This window comes from Numenius arquata, chromosome 1 (genome assembly GCF_964106895.1).
Source record: "Numenius arquata chromosome 1, bNumArq3.hap1.1, whole genome shotgun sequence".
NCBI lineage: Eukaryota > Metazoa > Chordata > Aves > Charadriiformes > Scolopacidae > Numenius > Numenius arquata.
In genome coordinates, this window is record NC_133576.1 from 124066262 (window position 1) to 124090382 (window position 24121).

Consider the following 24121-nt stretch of genomic DNA (forward strand, 5'->3'; position numbering starts at 1 on the left):
AAATAAATAACCGCCCTTCATTTCTGTCAGAATCCAAGATAAATTTTTCAGGTGTTTGTCTAGTTGACCAAAATGAGATTTGATTTCAATACACTGGAGGAACTATGTTGTTAATGCCTGTATTAATTTCCTTTGAAAACTCTTGCTGGATATTTGTAATTCACATACAAGTGATTCATATTTCTTTTTCTTCTATTACAGCTTAGAACAATGCAAACATATCTGCTTAATTTTGTCACTCTGCTGTGTGATACAAGGATTATATACAGATGAAACTTAACAGAGCATGTCTTCCCTAAAATAAGGCAGAGGAAAATGTTTAATAACCATCTAAAAATTATTTTTTCTAGATTATTCTTAAAATGGTAAATAACAAACTGGCATAGGATTTCATGCACATTTATATCCAGGGGCTTTCATCACTGGTATTTTTTCATGCCTTCAGCAATACCGGCCTTATCACCACTGTAAATCAAAAACTTTTGAATTTCTGTGATGGAGACTTGAAGTGACGTTGTGAGAAATCATAGAGGTGTCCAATCTTCCTAGCAATTTAGATCACTCTAAGAGGCAGGGTTTTCTTAAAAGATGGGTGAGTGTAAAAGCCTAAAATAGAAAGGCTTTGCTTTCCTTTGCAAGCAACAAAAAGAAATAATTATTCCTTTGTATCTTCTGGCAGTGCCCAATAGCTGTAATAACAAAAGTATTGTGTCTGAAAATAAGCCCCCAAATCCACAACCCTCCCCTCCCAGATACTAAAGTGTCACCTGACTGCAGGGCTTTACATTGCTTATTGAAAGCCAAAGGCCTGACTTTGAATCCCAGTAGCTTATTCTTCAAGCTGGTAAGAGCTGGATCCCTCACCAAGGCAGTGAACAGAGGGGCTATAAAAGCAGAAGCCTTGTTTATGGCTAGGTCAGCAAGGGCAGGCATGTACCCATGGCTGGGTGCATTCACACAGACTTCATGTGACAAGCAAAAGTCCAGGAAATGATAATGTATTCTGGCTTCCAGCAGGGAAAAAGAGACAGACAAGTGTAAATCCCACAAGTTAGTGGCTGGGACAGCAAGCTGAAAGTATGAGGACATAAAATGATAGGCAAAAATGGCTTCTAGGGTTATTCCCAACTGCCAGAGAAAACAGAAGTCCTGTGGGTAGGTATCCAGTGAAAAAGCCACTCTCACTGACTTGGAAAAATACTGGGCAAATAGAGAAAAGGGGAGAACAAACAGAGAACAGAGAACACAGTAGCAATACTATGTTGTTAATCAGTGTCTCATTGTCCTATAGGTTTGAAGTTTGAGGAAATGCAAGAAAAGTTTGGGGAGGAATTCTTCAATATCTGCTTTGATGAGAATGAAAGAGTTCTTCGAGCTGTAGGTGGGACCCTTCAAGACTTCTTCAATGGCTTTGATGCTTTGCTGGAGCACATTAGAACTTCATTTGGAAGACAGGCCACCCTGGAGTCCCCTTCTTTCCTATGCAAAGAGCTCCCTGAAGGCAATCTCATGCTTCATTACTTTCATCCACATCAGATTGTTGGATTTGCAATGATGGGAATGATAAAAGCAGCAGCAAAGAAGATTTACCGCTTGGAAGTGGAAGTAGAACAGGTCACTAATGATAAGTTGTGTTCAGAGGGGATGAACCCAGGTAACTGCAGCTGTCTGACTTACCTTATCAAAGAACATGAAAATGCAAATATTACAAAAGCACTTCCACCGGGAACTTCCCAGTCCCCTTTAGACCTGAGGATTAGCATCAGCACCTTCTGCAGAGCTTTCCCGTTTCACCTGATGTTTGATCCAAACATGCTGATTCTGCAGCTTGGGGAAGGTCTTAGGAAGCAGCTCAGATGTGACACTCATAAAACTTTGAAATTCCAAGACTGCTTCGACATAGTTTCTCCTAAGATCAGTGCCACGTTTGAACGAGTTCTCCTGAGATTATCTACTCCCTTTCTCATTCGCACCAAACGTGAGGATTCTGGCTCTGAAAATAAAGATAAGGTAAGAACATTAATTTGGAAGGGGATGTTTGTATGTATGTGTGATAGGAGAGGATTATTTATTCAAAGAGAAGCATCTCAAGTCCTGTGTACCTTGAAAGCTCACGTATGCTTTGCAAAGAGGGGCTAAGTGGTATTCCCCAGCCAAGTGAATATCTTCCTAAATTATTTATAAGCTTTGCCAGTGATGTTGTAGCAAATCGTGACATTGCCATTCAGAAAATGCTGCGCTGTGGAGTTGAATAGTGCAGTGTAAATCAAAAGGGTGAAGAATTTTACAAAATGCCCATATCTAATCTTTAATTTCACTCCAGCTATATTATGATAACAATAGGAGTTATTAAGCCATTTACTAGGGAATAGCTTTGAGTATGTTTTCTGAAAGACTCTCACTGCAGGGTTTAGCTTCCATTTTATTATATCCTACATCCCTGTTTCGAAATGGTGCTTTCCTCTGTGTTTCTTCTTATTTCTCACCCTGCACTTGAGAGAACCAAAACTGTAAGCAGTACAAAGTATCACTTATGCCAGTTTTAATGCTTCCCAGTCATTTAAATAGGCACTTGTCCTCCTGCACTACCTCTTCCCTTGATGTTTTAGAAGAGAGCTACCTTAACTAGTGAGCCCTATGTTGAGTTCAGTGCATCTCAAGTGAGTAAGGTGAGAACATGTCTTCTAGAGTAGACCTCTCCAAATGTTGGATGGAGTTTGTCTCATTGCATATCCTTGAATTACGGAAAAGCTTTTTGGTGTGAAGTTGGGTTCCAGGTTTATGCACCGAAACACTTGTACTTAATGCTTACACTGAAAGCCTTTATGTGGGTGTCTTGGAAATATCACTGCCCTAAGTGAATAAAGTATTGATTTTCAGGGTTTTTAAGAGATAGCACCCAAGAACAGTCAATCTCAATCACACTGGATACTTAGACACCTAAGTTCTGCCTATGGGTGCCATATTTGCAGTTTAGATGGTCTGGATATAGCTTGAGAAAGTCCACCTCTGTTTTGCTACCTACACTGGGCCAGAGTTTCAGAAAGACTCCCATGGTAACTGCATATCGAGTTCTGGGTTCTTTTCAAAATATAGCCACTTCTGACAGCAGCAATGTTTCCAGCTCCTCTTTGGCACTGCTCTTTGGCACCAATAAACATCTTTCTGCTGCGTTTTACCCTGGAAACAACATATTCCCCCAAGAGAAGCAAACTAGTGCTTCTCATTTTGTATGAATTGATGTAATTCAACCTATTTAAAACCAAATGGGAGTTTATTTTTCAGAATCTGTCCTCAAAGTCAGCCTAGTCTTTAATTATGAAAAGGAAATGTTGTGTGAAAAATTTGGAAGTGTTGGCTCTGAGCTACCTTTTAGCACAATTGTTTCTCCTTTGAAAGAGGCTTGTGCCGTGCTCCTTCCTCTCTCAGAGCCTGCCCATCCCTCTCAGTCACCTTCCTCTGCCCGGGGACAGAGCCACAGCCCTTCAACCAATTTCTGCTCTCCATGAATCTGCTGTAAATCACTTTCAAGAGGAAGAAAGTTTGGGGGGATAGAGGCTCTTTAAAAACTTTTTTTCCTATCTAGTTAAACAAGTTAACAAGTTAAACAAACAAAACTTTCTTCTACCTGTGCAGGTTTCATACGCTTGTGGCTTACTGATAGGAGAGGTGGCAGGAAGTGGAGCTTGCTGGAGGCAGGGTTTAGCAGCCAGTTTGGGAAGCAACTCTGATTTCAAAAGCTTGTTCTGTACCATCAACAATAAGGTGTAAATGAGAGAGAAAAGGGTGATGACGAAGTGCAAGTGATCTGAGGTAAATGTTGTACTGCAGGCATGGGAATTAATTTGAGAACATCAGTTTAACTGAAGTGGTATTTTCTTCTGATTCATACGTTTTATAAGCACTTTCCAAAAGTTTCTGTTTATGAGTAGTTAAATGAAGCTTTGTTAGTAGTTAAATGAAGCTGAGGATGTGATGCATTTTGCTGGGTACTTCCTTTTCTTTTTCCAAAATGAAAGGTTGCACAGATTCAGAGGTTGTGGTTGTCTTGCTTACATAGATTTTGAGATGAGTGACACGGCAATGCTGTTATGTCATATTCAACTCCTTCATAAATCCTGGATGAAAAAATAATAGACTGAGCCTTGGGAACTGCATGCTGTATTATTTTCCCAGAGGTCATGTCACTCATGTAGCTCATTTTGGAATTCTTTTCAATTTGGCAAAACTTGTTTGGAAGTTGAATATTGGGCAGGTAGATCCATGTATTGGGCAGGTAGATCCATGCTGCCAGCATGACCCTGCTTAAAAGTTAGCAGTAACTGACTTAGGTATTTCTCTGTTTCTCTGCCACACACCTCTATTCAGTTTATAATGGGATTGCATCCCACTTACAGCTATTCTTTTTATTTTTTAGAAAATTCTGACTCTGCAATAACCTCAACACTTTTCAGACTTGGTTACTTTAAATGGCAGTTGAATGGATGTGACCCAGACAACTCTGCTGCAGTTTTGAAGCTGTTCAGATGTCTCAGTGGTTCCACAAAAGGAAAAAAATGTTTTAAAAGGCTTTGTGATGAACAGAGGACCTTTCAGACTCTCTTCAAAGCACTTTTATCTTCATTTCAATACATAAATTAGATCTTTTTTCAGGCTTGCAGAGAGAAAGAATAACAAAACAGTTTTCATTTAGTCCTGTCACCAGCTCTGTGTTCAGATGAAAGAAGTCACAAATCATGATCTTTCCCTAACTCAGCACCCAGAAGCAAATTAACAAAAACACCTGTCCTGACTTTCAGTGTGCTTAGTGCTTGTCCCATTTATGCAAAGACTCATTTGTGTGCTTCGATTTACTGGGATTTGAATCACTGAAATAAATGACTTGGCTTTTAAACACTATCCTAAATTTCTGACCTAAGGCCTTTGCGGTCTGGGTAATAGGTAGCTCTTCCTGCATAGATGTACACCTTTGCAGAAGCCCAGCCTCATGCATCCATGCATCAACATCTCAGGAACATTTTTTTAATTTTATATGTCACCATCTGTTCCTTGGAGCTCTGAGCATTTACAGGATCCCATTGTTGTAGGGAACAAACAGGAAAAATAACTCCCCATCTGAAGAACATGGACTCTATAGCTTTAGTCCCAATTTTCAACACCATCCAAATTCCTGGGTCATAATCTAATGTTTTGATGTTTGTTTGGCTGATATTTCAGTCTCCATTATACAATGGATATATGTAGACAATGCAAGCATTTATTCTGCAAAATAAATTGTATAAATTTATTAGGTCACCAGTCTCACTGACTTTACTTGAACTTATCATAAGTTTGCAACTAAATACACTTGTAAGTTTGTGGAGAATAAGAACCAAATTGTACAAAATAATCCAGAATAAGACAGGATGTCATGGTTTACTTCCATCCTTTCTTCCCTCCTTATTACTGTCCTTCCATTTTATTTTCTGCAGTGATCAAGTTATCCACACAGATGCTTTGAGTTTTTTCTTGATTATTATGCACATTCAAAATTGTCTATATGAACAATTATGAATGTCTTTAGAACAGGTTTCCTAGTATGCATACAGCTCTTTAGGTGTATAAAAGCTGAGCATGATCAGCGCCTGAGGTTTCCAGTTTTCCCATGCAGTTAAATTCTTGTTATTGTTTGTTGTTTGCAGTATGGTACTACCCAGATGCTGAAGGAAGTATTAGGGCCCTGTTGCTTTACTTTTTGTACAAACATTCTGTTGTTTTTCACATTTCACACTAATTTTTATTCAGGGTTTTTTTCCTCTGTTTAACCAGAGAGCTTCACTTGCATGTAGTCACATTTCCCAGATTTTGGGTATTATTCCTGAATAACAAGATCACAAATATTGCTTTTTCACTTCTCTAAGGAAACTCTTTCTACATCTCTCCTTCTAGAAGCAATTATTTATTGAAACAATCAAAAATACATTTCTTGTGGCAATTAACTATTTGGGATTGACTGCTTGTAGCTGCACACATGGTTAATACAACTGTACTCTGCAAGCGTTTAATGAAAGTTACTGGAGTCACATATGGATTAAGATATAACTTAAATTGAGAGGACTGGGTCTTAGTTTGCCTGCTGGAGTGCTCCAGAGTCCCTGTGAAGTCGATCCATGAAGGTGCTGGCATGCAAGGGAACTGATGGTTGCACCCTGGGACACAGAGGGGCAGGAGCTGCCTTCCTCAAGGCACATCACAGTCCTCTCTGGTGGGTTCTCCTGGCCAAGTCACCGTCTGGGAAGCACCACTGCTCCCTCCCTGGCAGCACCTCCAAGTGTTCGTGGAAAGCAAATGGGGTGTTTGCATCCAAGTCTCTCTGTGACTATCTCACCTGTGTAGAGAGTGTGTTAACATGACTCTTTCAAAGTTTTACTTTGAGCACTGCACTACTGAGACGTGTGGCATTATCATTGCTGTCTCCCATCTAAGCTTCTGCAGGACTTCCCACTAAAGTCAGTTCCTCATCTCTGTGAGTCACTGTTGTTTTTAAGGCAAATCATCTTTTACCACGTCTCTTTGTATATGCTATTTGTTTTCACAGAGCTACCCAATGGATGTTACCTGATTCTGCTGACTTAATGATTTTGCCTTTCTCGAGCAGCCTGATACCTTCCCCCTCACCTTAATGGCGAGACTTGCACAAATCTTCTTTAGTTGCCACTGAGGCCACATTTCAACTTTTCAATGAAAATGATCATGGGCATTTTCCACTTTGTCTTTATTTTTTGCAAAGAACAAGACAAAATGCAGCTGACAACCCAGCAATAAGTTGCATATGTCATGTGAGTGCAGGTGGGCTGCCCTGCCACCGTTTCTTGAGCAGACAAGGGCTGGAAGCTCCTGATAGGTACTTCCCGAGTGCAGTAATTTTCTGACTATACTAATGAACAAGGCCTTCTGTGACATGGTATAAATACTTGACTCCTTGACAGTGCAGCGAGGTAGCTGGAGCTGCTTTTTGGCTGAATGGGAAGACAAGGACTGACTCTCCTGGTTTTCCTTCCCTGGCTAACACCCTCCTCATGTGTCACACCTGTGCTATAAGCGCTGGTCAGATCCAGAGGAGACGGGGATGCCCAGATCCACCGTGTACCCGGGTCCTCGACCCGGACCCAGTCCTCTTAGTGCACAGATTGACAAGCCCTGCCAGCACTGGTTTGTGGGTCCCTTTCTGAAACTGTGACTTGTCATGCAGTTGGCAAGAAAGTTGGAAGTGCACCATGAAAGAAATTACTGGTTCCCTGCCAGATACTGTGCAGCTGTATTTTCCTTGTACTGCTGCTCTTCTGCTCAGATTAACAGCTCTTTTCCACCTTTGAAATAAATCAGTTATAAAGATACTTACCGGCCTTTGACTTACTGTTCACTTACTGTGAACACTTTCATTTAGAGAACTTGTCTAAGAATAAAGCTGGCACCTAGAACTGCATTAATGAAGGTGGCCAGAATTTTTCTGGTGGATTGTGTTCTCTTTAAATATGCTATTTTACTAAAATCACAACTTCCCCAGGAGTTCAGCAAAATGTGTTCTGGAAAATAATTTACTTTTATTGTGTTAAAAAATTTAATTCAATAATTTTAGATATAAAATATATACATTCTTCCCTTTTTTATTAGGACAAAGTTTTACATTGTAAATTATAATAACAAAACATTTAAAAAATACAAACATTGGGTTTGACAAAAAGAATCCTCTGAAAATGTTATATTGCAAGAAGTTCCAAATGCCACATTTAATTCAGATTTTCATGAAACACCAACTCTGTAATGATAAAATGTCCAGCAAAATGGTAGTGCCAGTTTTTTATAGCTCTACTGATTGTGCAGGCTGTCTGAGCCAGCACCTCATCTGTTGTCAGTGGGGAGGAGAGGTTTGTGGTAGATGAGCTAGGCTGCACCAGCAAGAATTTGTTCCAGCATACTGATTTAGATAAATGCAAAATAAATAAAAATAAACCAGTCCAGAGCCAAGATTTAAAAAACTGTATCTGGAAAGTCAGATCCTAAAGTCTATAGATAGACCAATTTTTAAAAATGCTGAGTAATAAACAACTGTTCATTTTAAAATGTAGGCTGATTCAGTGCGAGCCAGTGGGAATTTCCCCTGTTCATTTCCATTGTTTTGTTTAACTATGGAGTTATTAATCTAGTCCTTCTTCCATGTTATGAGGAGGCGCTATCTCTAAGTTAGGTATTTCCTTTCAGTCCCTCAACTGTGTATTTGCCATGTATGATCAGATCAAAGGTCCCTCCAGTCCAGCATGCTGACTGTCACAGTGACCATCAGACAATGCTGAATGAAAAATATAAGAAAAAGTTTAAGCCGGCAAGTGCTCTTTTCTGTAATACACCCTTCCAGCTTTTAGCTCTCCCAGGATGAAAGCACATCTTCTAGCAGTGGCATCCAGTTTGTGGCACCTGATAGTCCCTGCAGGACCACTCCTCTGTAATTTTCTCTAGTACCTTTTGAACCAGGGGAAGTTCATACTGTTGGCTTCTGTGGCATCCTGTGGACAAAAGGTCCACTGTTTACTAGAAACTATGAAGATTAGACCTCTCTCAGTGGTGGCCACTTTCAGCCAGGTCTGTGAGGACATCATATGCAGAGTGGAGCAGCTGACAAAGAAGCCTATTTACCCATTGGTTCAGCAGAACACTTTCCCATTGTGTTTTTTGACCATCGGAAACTGTATAAATAAATAACACTTTTTTAAATCCAGGAAGTACATTCTTCCCTTTTTTATATTGAGAGTCTATTCTTTATCTGCTTCTTTTTATTTTTATTCTGCACCAAATGAACGAAATGAGCAGTCCTGACAGGGGCCGACTAATTTTAAAACCACCACATACAATCTTGAAGAGTTTTGCTTTTGCTCTGTAACTGTTTTTCATCCTCTCCTAATAAAATTCAAATTAAGTGGCCTGGAAGTCATTCTAGCATGAGGGACATCTGTCACTTATAATCTAGGAATTCTAATTTTTCCCAGAGCTGATTTATTCACAGTAAGTCAGCCTTTGACACTAAGCTCCCGTTGCTTTGCAGGCTCCTGGAGCTCTCAGAGTCAAATTCTGTCTTCTGTTTCTGGTAATGCTAACATCCCACCCGGTTGCTTGTCAAAATGTGTTTGGGTTCTGATGGTTTTCAAGATGAATTGGATTGGCTGGCTTGACTGCTTCTAGAGACTGTGATGGGTTATAAGAAACAATAGATGACATGACTTCTCTCACTAGCCCTTGTGCATAGGAGAACTTTAATAACACTGGGAAAATGGCCCAGAGTTTTTAATATTTCTTCTTTAAGACAGGCCAATGAAAATGCCATTTAAAATATATTTTCGGTGATAGGACTCAAGAAGAAGTGTAACAATCTAAAGATAATATACTCCTCTTTTCCATTAGCTGAAAACCAAAGAAGCTGTTTGGAAATTATTTTGTTGAGTCAAGTGGCTATTAAAACAATTTGACTCCATGGTGAACTCTCCCCTCCTATGATTCGTATAATTTTTTTATGATAAGGAAGCTGCTTGCACATGATAATGTCCATCTTTCTCTACTTGATTGAAGGCTTTTGAATGGGTTTCTAAATTAAACTATGTCATAACCTGAACAAAAACGGGCATTTCATTAATTTTTACATTACATAATGAGAATACTCAGGCACAACTCAGTTTGATTTTCAGGAATGAAAACCTCTCTTCTGCCTCTCTCTTCTAGTGACTAAAATTAAGAATTGGTTATTCACAGTATGTTTTTATCCTTTTCTTCATTTTCTTATGGGAGTTTTTGAGCAACTGTGCTTTTCATGGCATCACATTCCTCTAATCTGGATAGATGTCAAAAAAAAAAGCCGTTTTCCTTGGGATGGTTGAATTAAAGTAGAAACATTCAGTCACTGTTTACCTTCCTCCCTCCTGTCCTGGCACTCGCAACTGGGCAATGCACATACTCAAGCTAAGGCTTCTTTTCTTTCTCTTTGCAGAGGCTGAAGTGGCCTTAGAAAGAAGAGGAGAAGCCCAAGTGTCTCCCTGTGGGTTGAGTGGTTTTTGTGCATGAGCTCCCCTAAGTGCATGGGTGGGAAGTTAGAGGGTGTGGGAACATCTGGGTGTGCCTCTGAGAATAAACACTAAGTTTATTGCTCTGAGGAGCAGCAAATGCAACACCTGCCACTACCTGTGTTGGCAGCTTTCAGTTGCAAGGTCACTTCTACTGACCAAATGCCAAAACCTCCTGTTAACCCTGCTCCTGGAGCATGCTCCTTGCCTGACAGCAAGCCTGAGTTACTCCAGGTTACTTGCAGAGTGGCCCTGCATCGCCGAGGAGCCCAGGGAGTAGACAGGAAGCTTTCCACTTTTCCCCTTCACCTTAGATTTTGTCTTGAAACCTCAAATTAGGACCATGGGATTCCCTTCTGATTTTGTTTTGAATGTAGCTTGGTAGTTTTGGACCAGTTTTCGACTACTTTGCTTGGGTCCTCCAATCCTATCTCTTAAATATGTAGTCTTTTGAGTTTATATTGTAGTTGGCAGCATGGATTGACTCTAAATACGTTAATGTACTCATGCTCACTCTGCTTGCCTCTTGTCCTGGATTCTGCATGTTTATTCCACTTAGAGGCAAAGCTCTGAAGTTCTGAAACCCTCCATGAAATAGGGACTTTGCTGGTGTTTTGCTGGGCCATGAACCCAGGCAGAATAGACAGCTGACAGAAGATTACTTTGCCTCTGATTTGTACCTGGGAATTTGCATTCCGGGAATGTAGCTTAATCAGATATCGTAAATTTTGGAGGTTATAAGACTCGAATAAAAAGAAATGCTACTGTGAAGTAACACCTAGCTTATTTTGCATGTTGCCCCACTAGGAATAATTACCAATTTCAGTAGCATGAAAGACTAAGATAATAATGATTTGCAAAATGACCTGCAAAATCCAGGTGCTGATTTGCTAATACTTAGGTGCAGGTTTTCTATTATCTTTGAGCAGCAATGGTGACCTTAATGGATGCAGAGTGGAAAATGGCATGACTAGGTCACATTTTACTGCATTTCATTCTTGCCAAGGATGTGCGATATTTATCCTGCTCTTTTCTCCAGAGTCTTCCAAGGGCAGTGATTGACAGTCTCAATAACAGCAGATCACCTATTGCCAGGCAGGTGGTCCACGCCAGCAGTTCTAATCATCATTTTGGCATGTGTTTTGCAATGGTGAAATGGCGTGCTGAGGAGTCAGGAGTACTCAGGAAGGATGAGCCTTTCCATTGTGGTTCTTTGCACTGCTGAGGATGGAGTCATCATTCAAGCGTACGGCCCAGCCAGGCAGACTAGTGGTGGGATAACTGGATTTGCTACTCTGGGAATATTCCTTCATCACATGTGGGTTTCTAGGGCATGCTAAGAGAGAAGTTCTCTCAGTAATGAACATGTTAGAGGGAGGAGTTACATAAATCACAAAAGTACAGCTTAGAGGGAACACAGGGATGTGCCCAGGTTCTTCTGTCTGCCCCATCATAAGGAAAAAAAATAATCCAGAGTTTTGTAGTGTACTGTTTTGAGGATTCCTCAAATTTTGTAGTTTGTCTCATTCATCATTTTTTTGTATATGCCGTATATATTTTATAACCATATATATTCACATTCTCTCCAGCTAAAACTATCTATGATACATTTCCTTTTAAAAAATATATAACACCCACCTCATATCATCATGATTAAAGAAAATGAAATGAGTTAACCTATAAAATAATATTTATATTATTTGTTCCTGTCACTAACCTTTGGCTTTTAGAAGTGAGGACTTAGAATGAGTATCTGAAAAGAGAATTAAATATTCTTTTTTCACAGACTCAGGACAGGCATGTAAGATATTCCTAATACATAATTTTCCTCCTGTAATAGTTGAAAACAGAATACGCTTGTTGCTCTTTGTAGATTGCAAACAAATAATAAACATTTGGTACTTCAACACCTCAGAAAGAAGTAAACATTTTAAAATTCAGTCCCAGGTGATGACACATTATTTTGAACATTTTGACCAATGAAGTTTCTATCTGCCTTGTGAGTTTTATGTATTTTATGATACTTGTTCCTCTACTTCTTTCTTTCTAAGAACTGGAATTATCTTCTTGTTCACACTGGACAGGCAGCTTTTTCTGTAATGGTTCTCAGTCTACTGTGGGACCACTAGCAGAGCAGGGTCTAGACAACTCTATCAGGACTATAAACAGATTTAATTTTAATTTTTGCATCATCTTTCTTTTTCTTTAAACATTTAGAAATTGAATCCTTTTTGCCCTACCTATAGGTCCAAAGATGTTGTGCCTAGAAGGGACTCTTATGAACATATAGTTTGATCTGCATAAATAAGGATTTTAGCTATTAATTGCTATGTCTTTCCAACAGCATTTTCCTAGAAATATTCCAGTGCTTTAGTGGATTGCTGTTGTGTCTGGACTTGCTGGGGTCTGATTATGTCATGTCTCAGTACTTCAGTCTAGCACTTCCCTCCTCAAATGCTGAACTGGTAGCTCTGAAAATGTCTGTTCTGATGAAAATGTAGGTCTAGGGGATCCTCCTTAAGACAGTACAGATAATATTATTGAAGTGTTTAAAAAAGATGGCTTACATTGACAGGTTACAAAGATAGCTCCTTGTGAAAAATCATAAAATAAAAGCTTAGAGCATAAAAAGATGTGGCCTGTGCTGTGTTTGGGAGAATTTGAAGAATAAGCCCAAATTTGCAAACAATCTATTAATAAATCTATTTCTTAAGCAGGTCTTTTAATGGGCAAAGATGTTCAAATTGAGATGATTTCGGAGGCCTTCAGTCATGGCTGTGAAGGACCAATATGCCTGTCACAAAACAAAAGCAAATGAATGCTCAATGGCTTGAGGAAGAAAGAAAAAACTGGGCAGACTAGCTTCTTTTTCATTCTGTGTGTGATGGGGGTAGGCTTCTCTGCAACACCTCAGCACGTTCTGCTGTTTTGGTTCTGTTTGAGAAGGGTAGATCGTTGACACTGAGACATGGGCCCCAGAGTAGGCATAAGGTGTGGATCAGGGGACTCAGTTATGTCCCCTCCTTCCACTGATGCCAAGGATCTTTGCCCTTTATTTCATCTTTTAGTCCTTCCCCCATAAACAATGTTGGATGATTTAAATTGTCAAGTAGCTTCTCCTTATATGCATGACTTTGCTTAGAAAGGGATGATATTAAAACTGATCTCATCTGATAGAGCACAGACTGATTCCTTGTATTAGTGTAAAACTTCTATGGGAAATGCCCAGTGAATTCTAGATTAGTTATATCTTAAACGTTTTACTTAAATATAAAAGAATTGCTTCAAATTTTTTGTAAAACCCTTGGTGCTTTCTGCTTTGTTACCTCAAAGGCATCCAGCAGAGGGAATGTTTGAATTGATTAACAGAGCCTGGGGATAATTCTCAGCTGTGCTTACTGTGTCTCTGAGTTCTTTGCAGTTCAGGCTTTTGGATGACTCCCCTGTGAAAGTACTTTCTGCCTCCATGGACATTGCACCTGGCAAAAGTCAGGCAAAAGGAATGAAGAGATCTCCTTTTCCCAGAGTTCTGTTATGCCAATAAAGGAGAGCTACCAGGAAAAGAACATAAGAGGCTATGTTTATTTCAGCTCCACTGAAACCCAAAGGGAAAAATACCAGAGCTCGGCAAATATTAAAGGAGGTACTTCATATTCAAAGAACTTTGATTTTTCAGCTTCATTGAATTGTATTTAGTTTTTCATTTTAAATGAAAAATATGCTATAAAAATACTGACTATGGGACGTTGTCAGTGCTGTGCAGACAGGCACTGCTGTTTAATTTTCATGTGAAAGAAGCATGGAACATATCATTAAAAGGGGATCAAATTTTTTCGCTCATCTCAGTCGACTGCTGATTCAGTCTATTTCCTCTTTGCTCAGGAAGGCTTCAAATTCAGTCACTGGATAACTTCTGTGTCTTGAACATTCAGTTTCTGGCATTTGTTCCTGGGAATATGGGGATAAAATAGCTGAGAATATTTTCTGTCAGCCAAAAATGCAGAAATATCTGAGAGGTTTCCTAGCTATGTTCAGCAGCATCAGAGGGTCCTGAACGGCTTTTGGAGCCATTTTGGGTGATGAGGAACTCCACAGAGAGTTCTGGGGACATGGGAATAACACTGACAAATCCATTAGTACAAAACAGTATTTAAAAATAACTGACTTATTTGCTCTGATTCTGTTTTTTCCCATAGTGTCATATAATCATATATGGGCTCATCAAATGTGATGAATACACCAGGGTACCATACCAGACTAGCAGGACTTGAAGGACCATCCTAGCAGCCCACTGCTTGTGCTGTCCAGAAATTCCAAACTTTTTTTGTAGAATGTGCCGTGAAACAACTGTAACAATAAAAACACATTCATTCTGAGAGTATTGCTGTAGTGAGGTGTGCCTGAGAGTATAAAAGCAAAGAGAAGTGCTAGCGGATGTGGTCAGAATCTTCTGACCCCTAACTGATAACATAAATCAAGTTACAATTCTAAATTAAGTATGTCATCCTGATAGTGTGGGACCAAAACCTGTTACATTTGCTTGGGATAAATCACAGAATCACAGAATCACAGAATCTTCTATGTTGGAGGGGACCTTCAAGATCATCTTGTCCAACCATCAACCTAACTGACAAAAATAAACACCCACAAAACAACAAAAAGCAACACCATCACTAAACCATGTCTCCCAGCACCACATCAACCTGTCTTTTGAACACCTCCAGGGATGGTGCCTCAACCACCTCCCTGGGCAGCCCATTCCAATGTCTGATAACCCTTTCAGTGAAAAAATTTTTCCTAATATCCAGCCTGAACCTCCCCTGGCGCAACTTGAGGCCGTTTCCTCTAGTCCTGTCGCCCGTGACTTGGGAGAAGAGACCGACCCCCGCCTCTCTACACCCTCCTTTCAGGGAGTTGTAGAGAGCAATAAGGTCTCCCCTCAGGCTCCTCTTCTCCAGGCTGAATAACCCAAGTTCCCTCTGCCTCTCCTCATAAGACTTGTGCTCCAGACCCCTCACCAGCCTTGTTGCTCTTCTCTGGACCCGGTCCAGCACCTCGATGTCTTTTTTGTGGTAGGGGGCCCAAAACTGGACACAGCACTCGAGGTGGGGCCTCACCAGTGCCCAGTACAGGGGGACCATCACCTCCCGAGTCCTACTCGCCACACTGTTCCTGACACAGGCCAGGATGCTGTTGGCCTTCTTGGTCACCTGGGCACACTGCTGGCTCATGTTCAGCCAGCTGTCCACCAACACCCCCAGGAATCAGAGGCCACGGTGGAGCCTTAATAAGATAAGATTTAAGCCTAAATAAGATGTTACTTCTTGATTTGTCTTACTAGTTATCATCAGCCCAGTTTCAAGAGGATTACTCTGGGAGAAGGGTACTTATTTTGAGTAAGGAGAGCAAAATAAAGTTTAATTTGACATTAAATGCAGAAAATAAATTTGGTGATTGCTCCTACAAATGTCTCGAGCATGAAACTCTTGGTAACAGAAGCTGTCCATATGGCATGTTCAGGGAATTAGACTTTTATTTCTAAATAGGAGGTGTTAACTTCGTCAATACTGTATCACTGTATTTTTTTAGTTTAAAAGAGAGGCAATTATAAATAATTATCTTCTTTTTTTAGAAAAAAATCCTTTTTCTCTAAACAATTAATTTACCATTCAACAAACTGTGACTTAAAAAAATTGTGTAAGCTTTATCTTATTATGTGTTAATTTGATTGACATTTTAAGATTCATTTCAATAGTCACTGTAGAAGTAGAGATTGTAGTACTCATTATGGGAAAAGTCCACAAAATTACAAGTGAATTAATAACAAGAAGTGACCAACACATTGTTTTCTACCTGTGCCAAAGTACAGCTCTATGAAATTATGAGGTGAAAGAATGGATTGACACCCTCCCATCCCCTACCCCCTACCCCCAAGTGTTTATTTCTGCATTTGTTTTCAGCTACAAGTGGCTATTTGTTGGCCAAACCCCAGGCTCCTTTCACTGGCAGATCTTATACTGAAGTTGCCAGATGCTAGTCTGAGAAACCACTGGGTAAGGTTATAAATTCTGTGTGAAGTCAAGGAGAACTTGATCAAGAAATGACTTAACTAAGAAAACAGGACAGATCCAAGATTTTGTCTTCAGATGTTTTAATCAAAATAGATATATTTAAATTATTGTTAATACTATCTTAATATAGGTCTCATTTTAAAAAATCAAACCATACAGGGAATTAACCTGCAGTCTGCCAAGGGAAGCAACACCTGAGTGAGGTATCTGAGATGAAATGACGGTATCTTGCAAAAAGTTTGATCTTTTTTTTTTTTTTTTTTGTAGTGCAGATAAAAATGTCCCCTAAAAATACTCTTATCACCAAAAGTTCTTGGTATTGAAAGAATGTGTCTATATGGGAATAGTCTTGCTGGGTGAGTCTTTGAAGGACACGTTAGCCCAATGCTCCTGTGTATTGAACTCTGTATCGGGAGGACTGGCCAGAAAAATAGTGGGTGCACAGATAACCCTAAAATACCTTGTGGGGTATTTGGCTGGAAAATGTGGATGAGCTCCACCTCTAAACTGGTCAGGCCTGGCCAGCTGTGAACAAGAATTCAAGTCAGTGCTGCTGGTGTGACACGGTGCCCGAGCCATGCTGGCACCCAGGGGCTGTTCGGCTGAGCAGTGCTGCAGCTCTGCCTGACAGCGGGTCAACAGCCTCCGCAGTATCAGCAGAAAAGCAACCTCCCAAGGGTTCTTGGGGCATGGAAATTATCCTAAATTCTCCCAGAGCGTGAGTGGCTGGTTAACAGCCACTGACCTTATAGAAGTGTTGCTTCCTCCAGACTGATTATGCTGGGGAAGGGATGTTGTAGATCTGAATGAGCTCTTGTTTCTCAGCTGACAGCTCCATTTCAGAGCTCAGGCTTCTTTGGTATCTCAGCTGAGTGAGGACCACTGCTGCATGCCTAAGTCTTGCCTAAGTGTGTGGGCTAGTGACCAGGAAACATTTGGAGGCTCTGTGCAACAATTGTTTGTCCTCTTAAATGGTGAGATGCTCCTTGACATGATTTTGGATAGTACCAATTATTAATCTCCCAAACATTTCCTGGCCCAGGGTCAAGACTTGCCCAGGGGGATTCTGGAAATGACTGCTCTGTTTGGGAGGGTGAAGCAGGTCAGTCATGTGGACCCACACCATTCCTTGCCTGTTGGTCACCAAGCCAGAGGACAATCCTGGATGTTTTTACTTTATTTACAGACTTCAGAGTGCGGGAGTTCCTGCAGGAGCAGGAGATGATCACCAAAGGCCATGATTTGCAGCCCCCACCGTGTCCCTGCAGATGCAATGGGCAACTGCTCTTGTGCAGGCAGGGATGCCTTTTCCATATGCCTGCCTCCCTGCAGGCATGCTGCTCGGTGCCCCTGGTGCTGTACCTGCTGGGGACAACTGATACAGTGAGTTACTGTGTCTCCTTGACATCATGTTTAGCTGCCACACCAGGTGACTGTTGTTCTTGCTGCATTTCATATTCTAATCCCTTTCTTCCCAAACCACTCCACCTTGCTGCCTGAGCTGCAGCTAGGCAGTACTGGTTCTCATCCAGAGCTACAGAGGGGTATGGTGCTCTGTAGCACCCTTTTCTCATCAGAGTACTATGTTTCTTCCTAACAAAAACAGTTTTAAAAACACATAAAATGTTGTTTGTTTGGGGGCTTGTGTCCTTTTTTGGATCCAATACCTCATTACTTTTCTCTAAGTCAGCAGTGAAACACCATTAAGTCATTTGTGACGTTCTCCAGGATTTGATTTGATCAATAGTCTCTGACAATATATAAGCTGGAAACATTATCTAAGATAAGCTTTTCAGACTGAAACTGCGCTCCGAAGGTGCATTCCTTAATGTGAATGCAGATGGACATGACGTTACGTGGAAGAGGCCCAAACAGTCCTTCAGCTAAGGTCCCTAGGTATCTTTTCTATTTGCCTTTATTATTTATCCTTAGGCATTACCCCAAAGGGTAATAGTTGATGCCTGTATGTAGATATGTAGGATGACATAGTCTCCGCATTGGATTGCTCAGATTCTAAACAGATAAGTACTATGTGGGGAAAAAATACAAGAACTTCCTAATATATCATAGTTGAGCACAGACACATTCAGTTAACAGTTCAGTTAGCAGTTTAAGCTCAATGTGCTACGATCCTGTGTATAACATAGCCATTTATGATTGTCTATGACATATGCTCTGTTACTCTGTTTATCTTGTTTTAGTGAATGCCACTGTCCTTACATCCCTATTAATTTCTACCTGATTTTGTCTGTGAGAGAAACCAGAACTTATGTCTGATCCACCTTGCTCCCTCCTGGAGCTTGAGAAGCTCATAAGATGTAGGTCCTCCAGGCTTGTAGTTTAATGCCTTTAGCAAGGATGTAGCAGAAATGCAAGGAACATAAGAAAAAGAATTTCTTACGACAAGGACTTTCTTTCTGATATCACTTAATGACTACTGGATGTTTTTGAACAAAATATTCTGGAACATGTTCCTCTCTCTGACCACCTTTGAATCCCTTTATCTATAACCGCCTCCAGTTCATGTTTCATGAGCAGTTTGGAGCAGGGGGAGTTCTCCTCCCCTCTCTGGGCAAGGCTTTTTTGTGCAATGTGATTCTCCTTGAACAAAACACAGTTGTGGTTCTTCTGGGTCTGCAGGTCCTTTCTTGGTGAACCCACTGAGAAGCCTGAACCCTTTAGCTGTTGTGGCAGCGAGTCATCCAAATCAATGGATGCACCACTGCAATTTTTTACCCCCATGAATATTCTTCACAGTAGTAGATACTCAGGAGGCTTCTTTAAGCAGACGCATGGGTACTTTCCTAGTTAGGGTCCTTTTCTGAAAGGAGACTTTATTGTAACACTTTTCCTGGCTACGCAATATGCAAATTTATGTCAGAAATATCTAGCTGCCAGATTAGAGATGGCCTTATGCTTCTCTCTGTTAATTGCTTTCTATGGTGTATTATAGAGCAAGTGTTAGCGGTTGCTCTTCAAACAGAGCTTTCGCACATGACTGGGGAAGCAGGAGGATTACATGCAGAGGAAAAACACATTCCATTTCCTAAGAAGCTGCAGAGTTGTTAACATTTTTAGGGTATCTGCATGTGTTTGTTAATTGTGTCTGCTGCTGAAGTGAAAATTGTAGATGATCAGTATTTGATAACGTTATGGAATTAAAAAAAAAAAGAGTTTCAGATCCCTACATAGATTAAAAAGCATGAGGCTTACTTCTTTGAAAGAAGTGCTGTATGAAACATTAAAAAAATGCCTTGGGAGTTTAAACTTAACAGAGCTTTCCCTGTGTCATTCTTCAAGCATTTGTATTTGTAGGTAGTAATCTACCTAAAGGCTGGCTGGTGCTTTCCCACTTGAGATAAACAAAATGAAGAGAAATAAGGCATTCTGCTGAGCAGGACTGATATCGCACCACAGATTATAAAGGACTTGAGTAAACCTGTCTTCCCTTTAGCAGAAGTAAGACTGAGAAATGAGTTTAATTTGTAGGTTTATTCCCTTTGAAGAAATGTATCAGTAAAGGATATTTGGCAATCTGCTACTGCAGATCTGTGAGAAGAAGCTAATAATGTAACTCTCTGTTCTTGTTCAAGAAAATGATCTAGATTTAAAATAGCCTCTCCTGGAGGGGTCGGGGGGGGGGAGGGGGCAGGAAGAGGGCAGGGAAGTATTGTGTTAAACTGGGGTCAGAAACACCCTCAAAAGTTTACCTAAATGCCCTAGTTGCTGGGAACCATTTACTGTGAATCTGTTTGTTACAGATGTATTTTTGTAAAACACTGGGATTTGGGAAGAGCCAAAAAGCTCTAGGAAACAAATGAGTTCTGATATAGACACATAAGAGGCTGAGATAGTCAGGCAGAGTCTTGTACTTGACACTGCACTTGCAGAAGGGCTTGGTGCACAGTTATTTAACTAACGCTGATCTTCATTGTAAGAGAAGTCCTGTCTCCACTAAATTTAACAGGATTTGTGCAAATTACTATGAAAGAGGAAGGATTTTACCTAAGGTGAAAACACACAAAATGTATTGCTTCAAGTAGCCTATTGCTGGAATGACAGAAGCACCATACTATAAAACTAAAATTGAATTGTAATTCAGAAAGTCTGATTTTCTGTTATCTTGCATTTTGTTTAAGAGAGAAAGAACAGTTATATGGTAGCCTTTCTTATCTGCTTTTCACAGAAGTCTGAAAAGAAGAGGTGAAGAAATATCTTTTTACTTATGCAACGTAATGCTGTTGATAATCCACCAATGTACTTACTTTTGAGAGTACCACGTTGCTTGATTTTCTTTTCTCTTTCTCATTGACGGGTTTTCATTTTCTACTTTAAAGATTTCTGATAAGTAAATAGGAACACATGAACAAAGTCATCAGAACATATTTTGATTATACCACTGTTGACATTTGGAAATTCAGAATTTTCGTACTTTTGAATTTATTAATAATATTAATAATACAATATTTTCAAAATGATATCTTAACTGATCTAAAATATGGCACATGGTCATGTTTGCTTTCAGAAAAGCATAATATCTGTAATCTTTGTTTATAATACTCTTTAGGTAGTCATAATGTGTTCCTGACAACACAGTGCTCCTTCTGTAGAATTCTGATAATACATGGACAAACTGCACACTGGACAGTGAGACTATATATATAATTATTTGCATATGCTTGTATTAGGAAAAGCACTGATAAATGAAAAATAAACATAGATTTTAGGAGTTCACATTGCGAGGGTGTGTAGTGTACCTGCATCCTGTTAGACATTTGCAAAGTTTCACTTTTGAAGTGTTTGCCTGTCAGTGTCAAATGAAATCTGAATCTCGGAGTCTCTGAATCTGATACTCTGAATCCATGTTGCTAAATAAAACCTTATTTATTTCCTATACATTTAAAACATGAAAAGCAATTTGAGATACTGCATTAAAAGTGTTCTTTAGATGAAAGAAGCTATTACTTCCCAGTTATTTAGATTTTTGTTCAGGACAGTAGGCTTTGGAGGAAGCATCCTTGAAGTGTAGAATTGCAGTTGAAGTTCCATCGTTATCTGGCAAATGAGACTGGTTTGTAATGCTGTTATTATTGGCTGGCAAATTTCCCTCATGCTTTTACTAGATAATTTTAATTAGAGATTTAAAATGTTTTTTTCTCTGTTATTTTTGAAAATACAGGTCTATTGAGTCATATGTATTCCATTTTCTTGTAAAATGAAGTGTTCAAAATCTTCATAGAATTATGTGTAAATCAGTAAGAGGCTGTATATATTAGACACTGCACAATACTAAGTAGAGTGGAGCTATTCTGACTCTTTAAATCTAAACCAAGATATAAACAAATGTTATTTGTAGGAAAAGAAAATCCTGAATTCTCTTAATACATCTGAGTGGCAATCCTACCATCCTCTGAAAAAGAACCGGTGAGAAAAGAGCTCTAGCCCTTTGGGCTCGCTTGTGAAGCTCAGCATCCGGGCTCCTCTCAGGGGTCCCTGTTCTATAAGCAGCAGGTGTGATGAGTTGTTGAGATTTCAGTGATACTTCAGCCTGCATAGCTACAAGCACCTCCTGGTGCACCACAAATTAGAAAGCTGAGGCTTTTGAATGTGCAATGGTTTTCTTTTTCCTTCCTTACATCTGTATTACAGGTCTGCCACAAGCTGCCTCGTTGTGGTAGGTGTCTTAGAAGTTTCCCTGGCTCTTTAATTAAAAAATTCATTGATGCTATAAGAAGGAAGAGAAAAAGAAACACAGAAAAAATATTTTTAAAGGACAAAGTTTTTCTCATGTAACTTGATGACTGGAGTGAAATTATAACATTTGACATTTTATGTGTTTTTTCAGTTATGATGTGACTGTCCAAGTATTATTTGTTTATTAATGTACTCTCATAGGGAAGATAAGCTATAGTAATAAATATGTTACCGGGGTTTGAGCAAGTTTATGTGTTTGTCTATTTCAGATATGCAATAAGAACAAAATGTTTTCTTTGTTTTGGTATGAAATTGTTGGCTAAATACAACATCACATGATAAGCATGCTATGTGTTGACATAAGGCCAAGCCAGCAGCCCTGATATCATTTTCACAGTCGAAGCCATTTATAGTTTGTACTCAGATCCAGTCAACAAAGACCTTGAACTGAATCCATCTGCTGGGACAATAGAGAGCCCTTCCAATAAAAAAAAAAAAAACCAAAACCAAAAACATTTTTCATTTGCAGGTTTGTCTGCAAGAACAAGCCTTTAAAACCAGAAATGGCATGTGAAATCATGGTCAGCGTAACAGCGTGTTTCGCTGTGTTCTTTCTCTAGGGTGAGGCACTGAATATGTGGAGTGGCAGACAAATATGTCCATCTTTTCTTGTCCCCTTTGACAATTTAGTTTGTAATCCACTATCTAGATTTACCTAGTCTAGATTTACCATTTCTTCAGTACAAAACTATTATCTTAACCTGTGCTTAGCTGTTGTGGATCTTGCAATTTTCTTAAAATACCAGATCTTTTGATGGGGATGAAGGTGAGGAAACAGAAGTAACTTTTTGCTCATGGATTAAGGTAACTCAGCTTTCAGTTTGAGGTGAGGGTGCAAATGGTGTGGGCTAATTCCAGCTCCTTCCAGGCTTTATGGGAAGAGACCTGCTGAGATATAGCACCTATCAGCTCCTCCTCGGGTGAGTCTGTATTTCTCACAGTGAAATTGAGTCTTAGAGGCACAAAACCAAATTCTGCTTATAGATTACCAGGGTAAGTCTGAAGTGCTGTAACTGAAGTCTCTCCTTTGTTCATGTTGGATTACTTTAATGAAATAAAGAATATTTGTGAATGATAATTATTGTCTGAATGGAGCATGATCCATTTCAGACAGTACAAAGGAACAAATGGAATTTTATATAAAAGTCTGACCTTCATATATGACAGAGAAAAAAAGAAACTTAATATGGACTTTATATTATTTGAGGCAGGATCATCTTTTTTCTCTGTTATACAGCACAACAAAATACCAGTCTAATTAATTGGTTTCCTAGGCATGCTAAAGCGTTAAAAATAATAAACTTGGTGGTTAAAAATCCAACTTGGTGGATGAAACCATATCTACCAGAATCAAGGAAGGTATCATGCACGGACTTTGTTTCCAGAATTTCCATCCTCATACCCAAATTTTTCATTTCATTTCATTTTACCACACATACACCTGCATTTGAGTCTGTTTTGAGAAGAGTATGACTCCCTTGTGCCCTCATCTCAGGAACTCTATAGCCTGGCAACATTTAAAAAATGTCTCATTTTTCCTGCTCATGCCTTCACATTTTCATGGTACTACCTTGCTCTTAGTAATATCAGTTGATGTAGTGTGTGTTTTCCTTCTCTTCTTTCCAGGAGGTAAAACACTCAGCACCTTCTCCATGGAAATCTTTATGATTTAAATTGCATTTAATGTTTTAGTAATGTATTTCTCTTTTTAAAAGGAAAAAACAGCTTTTTAAAAAACTCAGAACTAATAATACTTCCTTTTCAAATACGGAGTTTTGGTTTAGAGTCTATGGCTCTGTAGCAAATTAGAGACTGATGGGACACATAAGGGAGAGTAGCTACTTTTCACATTATCTCTGTCTAGTAAAGTAGGCATTAGTCCCATTTGTACTTAACGAAGAGGTAACATGGAAAGAGTAAATTAGTTGCTCACAGCTATGAGGTAAGTAACACATCTAAAAGATTGTAGCACTATATTAATTTCATTTCTTCATTCTTTTGCCTATATTCAACTATTTTAGTACCTTTATGTACTCTGCCAATTACCAATATGTAATGTACTGCTTCTCCAATGTTCTAGGCATTTTTGTTTTCCATTTCATCCTCTGTAATAGTTACTTCTGTTTCTTCAGTACTTCTGACTTTGCTAAAATGAATTTTTCATTTTCTGTTGACTGTTTTTCATCATAATACCTGTAACAGTGAATA

General features: G+C 39.4%; 1 protein-coding gene across 2 annotated transcripts in view; it reads left to right on the top strand.

Annotated features, from left to right (window-relative positions):
* The window catches only part of GUCY1A2 (guanylate cyclase 1 soluble subunit alpha 2), a 154940-nt gene that overhangs the window by 27933 nt on the left and 102886 nt on the right, over positions 1-24121 (top strand). For both annotated transcript variants that reach the window (XM_074145245.1, XM_074145253.1), the window contains exon 4: positions 1292-2010. In XM_074145245.1, the coding sequence (XP_074001346.1) occupies positions 1292-2010 (719 nt within the window). The remainder of the gene's footprint in view (positions 1-1291; positions 2011-24121) is intronic.